The sequence below is a fragment of the Helianthus annuus genome, chromosome 13, assembly GCF_002127325.2.
Source record: "Helianthus annuus cultivar XRQ/B chromosome 13, HanXRQr2.0-SUNRISE, whole genome shotgun sequence".
Classification (NCBI taxonomy): domain Eukaryota; kingdom Viridiplantae; phylum Streptophyta; class Magnoliopsida; order Asterales; family Asteraceae; genus Helianthus; species Helianthus annuus.
Genome location: NC_035445.2, coordinates 119,676,930 through 119,682,809, shown reverse-complemented (window position 1 = coordinate 119,682,809; position 5,880 = coordinate 119,676,930). Strand labels below are relative to the sequence as shown.

The window sequence follows — 5,880 nt, the reverse complement described above, 5'->3', positions numbered from 1 at the left end:
CGGACGAGTTATGGTGAGATATTGTAGAGCACCAACTAAGGACCGGTAAAGTGTGGGATCATGAAATGGATCACCTTTGCTGTGAAAAATGTCAGTGGTAGAAAGCGGGGTGTCAACTGGCTTGGAATCTAGTAAGCCTGCACGAGCTAAAATATCATGGGCATATTTTGCTTGACTGAGATAAACACCTGTGTCTGAATAAGCAACCTCAAGCCCCAGAAAATATCCCAAGACACCCAAATCTTTAACCGAAAACTCTTTATTCAATCTAGTAATGAACGACTGAATAAGCCGAGGATCACTGCCTGTGATAATTATGTCATCCACGTAAACTAAAAGATAAACAATAGAGGCTCCTTTTTTGTAGACGAATAAAGAAGTATCGGCCTTGCAACGATCAATAGAACCATCTGCTTTGTATTTTGTACGATAAATCCATTTCGAGCCAACAATATTAGCATCCTGTGAACGAGGAACTAGAACCCAAGTATTATTTTGTTGTAGAGCATGAATCTCTTCCTTCAAAGCTTTTACCCACTTAGAATGTTTTGCTGCAGATTTGTAACCACGAGAATCATGTGCTGCAAGTAAAGCATAATGTAAAAGACCTGAAAACAAAGACAGATTAGCATAATATTTGGGTTTATAAATGCCATTTTTTGATCGAGTCCTCATAGGATGAGTAGGTATCGGCTCAGCAGATGATCCATCCTCAGGATTTGGAGTAGAGGTAGGAGGAGGGCCAAGAATACTGGTAGAGGATTGAGGAGCGGGTGCAGTGGGAGACGCGGAAGGAGATGTGGAAGATTGGGCCGAAGGAGATGAGGGGTGCGAGTGAAGCGAAGGAGATTTGGTAGGTGAAGAAGAGAAATGGGCCGAAGAAGCTTCGGAATCAGATGGGGTGGAAGCACCAGATTGGGCCGAGGTTTGGGCCGAGGGAGCTGAAACAGGCTGGGCTGAGGAGGCTGGAACGGAGTGGGCCGATGTGGGTGGAAAGGAGTGGGCCAAGCACATGGGACATGGAGAGTGACCTGGTTTGGGTAAGTGGTTAATGGGGTTGGGCCGAATAGGTGGATGGTGATCAGTAGGTGTGGGCAAAAACGGTGGGTTGGGAAAAGGATTAGTTGGCAGGGTCTCATCAAAATTGGAGAAGATTAATTTTGCCTGATCAACCGGGGAAGCATGTGCACTGAAAGGAAAATTTTCCTCATCAAATTGTGCGTAACGAGTAGAGTAAACGCGTTTAGTGGAAGGGTCTAATTTATAATATATATTAACTTACGAGGTTTTCATTAGTTTACTACTTAATTAATAATTTTAGTCGTTTCCTGGCTAACTAATCTTATGATTACGAGATAGGTAACCATGCATGACACGTAATTAATGCACTGCTCTGACTCCATTTCCCCTATATACCTTTATGCACAACGTGGGTTGTTACTATAGACATACAATATCAGTTATATGACTTATTTTTCCATTCAAAAAGTTCACTCTTCTGTTAGTCCCTTGAATCTTTAAAACTAAGTCACCCAATCTTTAAAAAGCTGCTGAGAGGAATGATGAAAAGTTATACGTATGTACATATGTGTATAAGTTTATTAGGAAAAACAAAGTAGCAATTCCCTCAGAAAGATTAGTAGATGCTCCTAAAAGCAGATTCAATAATGCAAGCAGTAATATTTCTTAAAAAATGACAAGAAAACAAAGAATAGGACAAAGTTTTGTAACGTCAGAAACATTGTCCCTCTGCCCTCCTCATGTTGCCTTTTTGGTTTCATTTTGATAGGTTAGTGATAGCTACAAAGAATCCCATTTTTTTGAAATAATAATAATAATAATAATAATAATTCTCATCCACATCTCTCTCTCTCTCTCTCTCTCACACAAACACACACATACTGTAGCTTGTTGAACTTTTCTACTTGTACAAATGAGTTGTATTTTGTTTTGGTGTATTTGTACTCAAGTGTGTGGATTCTTGTTTTGAATCATCATGGAGTTGGCTGTAACTGTAAACTCTCTTGGAGAAGAAGTTTGAAAACTGACAGGTTTGAACTTTTTCACTTTTAATTTTGGTTACATCTATCTAACTTATTCTTTGGTTCATCAACCTTTTGTAATCTAAACTGAAAGAAAAGGATAAACAAACCTCTTCTAATCACATATATGTCTTGTTCCTTTCTTATTCCTTTAGCGTTACTTGTTTTTTTAGATCTGTATATATGACATGGTTTTTGTGGAAGCTAAAAAGTTGATCTGTCTGTCATCAGTTAGTCTGTAACATATGAAAAGAACAAAGATAATCTGGTTCATTTAGTAAGTGGGATCGAGAGATATGAAAGGCATCTTTGTGGATGATAATATGTCAAATTTAACTTCTGCATCCAATGAAGCAAGCCTATCTTCATCAAGCAACAGGAATGAAATTGGTACTATGTACCCTCCACCACAGATACAGCAGTCCTTTGGTTCTGTGCCAATCAGTACCAACACTCAAACTCAATCATCAAACAAGAAAAAGAGGAATCTTCCAGGAAATCCAGGTAAATTAAATACATCATTATTACAAACTTTCTTTGATATATAAGTATACATTCATGCTACAATATGTACACATGTCATTTATATAGATTTTGCTAATATCTATTCTTTATATTTATCAAGAACCTGAATTCTTGGTAGATTTCTTAATCTTGAGTTTCATTTTTCTTGAAATAAATTGGTGAACTTTAACAAAAAATATTGAAACTTTCTATTTTTGTAATGATAAAGATCCAGAATCTTGTTTTTATATATATGTATACGTTCATACTGCATACATATATCATTTTTGCAGATTCTCTAATTTCTAAAATTTATTTTTATAAGGACTTGTTCTTGGTTGATTTATTAAACTTGGGTCTCAATTTTCTTGGATTAAATTGGTGAACTTTAACAAAGATATTGAAACTTTCTATTTTTTGTAATGAAAAAGATCCAGAGGCTGAGGTGATAGCTTTGTCTCCAAAATCACTAATGGCAACAAACAGATTCATGTGTGAGATTTGCAACAAAGGGTTTCAAAGAGACCAGAATCTACAACTACACAGAAGAGGACATAATTTACCATGGAAACTCAAGCAAAAATCAAAACTAGAGGTAGTTAGGAAGAAGGTGTACGTGTGTCCCGAACCGAGTTGTGTGCACCATGAGCCCTCAAGAGCTCTTGGAGATCTAACCGGTATCAAGAAACATTTCTCGCGAAAGCACGGTGAGAAGAAATGGAAATGCGAAAAGTGTTCAAAACGTTACGCGGTCCAATCCGACTGGAAAGCTCATTCCAAGATATGTGGCACACGCGAATATAGATGCGATTGTGGTACCCTTTTTTCAAGGTAATACCACAAATTGATCACTCTTTGGTATTATAATACAGACAATGTAAGAATAAGATATAAAATAAAGCTGCAAGAACTTCACAAGCGGAATAGTAGAAGACATAAAGAATATGTTTATATTCTAGTCATCTTTATTTGGTTCAGCATTTTCTTGCAGCATGTAACGTACACCTTAACTTCAAACTCAAAACCAGTTGATTAACAATGGATAGTCATGATCATGATGTAGTATATATTTTCTCATGTACAATCATCTCGTCAATGTTCACATGTAAGCTTAATTACTATACGGGTGACAAGACCACACATGTGAACTGTCGGGTTGATATATATGTTAAAATTGATGCTATAATATCATATTAGACCAATTTTGTTTCAACAAGAGGAATTATTGCTAATATGTATTAGGTACTTCATCAAATGTATTTAAACATCACTAGATTATTATGTTATTATATGATTTTTGTTGCATCTCTAGTTTCACTACAAGAATAACGATTAATAGCGGCGTTGTTATTAGCGGCGACATCCAATATGTCGCCGCTATTGGTCCAATCCGCACCTGGTGTCCCATGTTAAACCCTAGCCACACGATTCTTATCATCATCCAACGGCTGGGGTTTGCCCAGATTAATAGCGGCGACAAATCACTAGATTATTATGTTATTATATGATTTTTGTTGCATCTCTCGAGTCTTGCATCTGGCTGGTTTGGTTAATTTACCGTATGATTATCTTCTTCATTAAACAAAATCACCAATAAGTTTATATCGAGTGTGTCGTCTTCATAATAAGAGTGTTTAAAGTGTCAAAAACATATACTCGCTAAACACAAATGTTATGATTATGCCTAAGAAAAAGGTATGCACCTAATCAAGTTCGAATTATGCTCCCACTAATTTCCTATCATAACCCTAATGTCACCTGTCTAGCGCAAGCTGCGATTGACTTGTTGTTTAGCGGTGTATTGACGTGGTCATGTGAGTTTTCCCATGGGTATAGAAAAAATATTTATGTTGGTTATTTCTTAAGTAATTGCTTTTATATTGAATTACCATTTTATATATCAAAAGTATAATGAATGGCTAATTAATGTAGTTTCTTTGTCTTCTCTCATACCACAGGAGGGATAGTTTCATCACTCACAGAGCTTTCTGTGATGCTTTAGCAGAAGAAAGTGTAAGATCTTCATCATCAGCACTAAACCACCTTCCTCTTCCTTTACAGTTTGATTTCCCGCCGAAAACCGAACCACAACATCTCTTGCAACACCCACAACTCAGCTTCAACATTGGGTCCAGTACTACTCCACATCATAATCATCAACTACCATCATGGTTAGATCAACATCATCAACAACAACAACCAAAAAACCCTAACCCTAATAATAATAATAATAATCTCCATCTTCCTTCTCCTTCTTCTCACATGTCTGCCACTGCATTGCTACAAAAAGCAGCACAAATGGGTGCAACCATTAGCAACCCAACACCAACTCATGATCTTAATTCCACTGCTTCAATCATTCTAAATGGGTCCCACCAAACCCTACAGCATGATCACATGTGTGCACCTCTAGTATCACCTCATCATCAACAACATCACCATCCTTCTGGACTATCTAATTTGTCTACAAGTGATAATCATCATGTGATGTTTGCTAATATCACCAGCAGTAGCATGGACCAGCTGCTTCATCCAAATTCACTTACTTCCACCAGTGTAGGGTCAACTAACATCCATGAAATCTTGAATGGTATGCTCAATTCTACAAAGAAAGATCATAATGGCTATCAAGAACAGATTTTAAACACTCGAAAAGACGGTGCAAGTGCGAACAACGATGAATTAACGAGAGATTTCTTGGGAATTCGAGGATTCCCGAATGCTACTGATCAACAGTTTCTCAACATGGCTGGTCTTGATCATATGAATCAGATGAACCCGAACCACAATCCGAACCAAATACCGTGGCAAGGTTAGCTAGTTTGGATGATAAAGATTACATACGTGCACACCGTTTATAAATGGTGTACTTTAGTTCTTTTTTCTGCTATTGTTTTTCTTTTAAAGTTGTTTTCAGTGGTGAATCTGAACCCAGTTTTGCATTTTGTTGGTTCTGGACTTAGAATTCTGAAAGCTATGATTGCATCTAGTGTACCTTAAGTATAACATGTTTTACATTAAGGGTATATAACCATATACATCCTGAACCACTTTAAAGAAACAAAAGTAACATATAACGAAAAGCAAATGTAGTTCTTTATGATGTAAAACACATGTTTAATCCGTTATTTAGTTATCACTTTCTTGATGTAAAACACATGTTTAATCGGTTATTTAGTTATCACTTTCTTAATATATGTGGTAATTAATTAAATTATAAGGTGACTGTATTAAAAGCAACAAACATACCTAGTAAAATCTCAGTTATAGAAAAAAGAAAAATTATTGGTACGGCCTAAAAAGGGTGAGATAGGGGTCAACATTTCCTCCATCA

General features: G+C 36.6%; 1 protein-coding gene across 1 annotated transcript; it reads left to right on the top strand.

Annotated features, from left to right (window-relative positions):
- The first annotated feature begins 1,791 nt into the window (after positions 1-1,791).
- Positions 1,792-5,572, top strand: LOC110899182 (protein indeterminate-domain 7). Its single transcript, XM_022146054.2, has 4 exons — positions 1,792-2,051; positions 2,274-2,546; positions 2,978-3,377; positions 4,505-5,572. The coding sequence occupies exons 2-4, from the start codon at positions 2,339-2,341 to the stop codon at positions 5,361-5,363; spliced, it is 1,467 nt and encodes a 488-aa protein (XP_022001746.1). The 5' UTR covers positions 1,792-2,051; positions 2,274-2,338; the 3' UTR covers positions 5,364-5,572.
- The last annotated feature ends 308 nt before the right edge of the window (positions 5,573-5,880 follow it).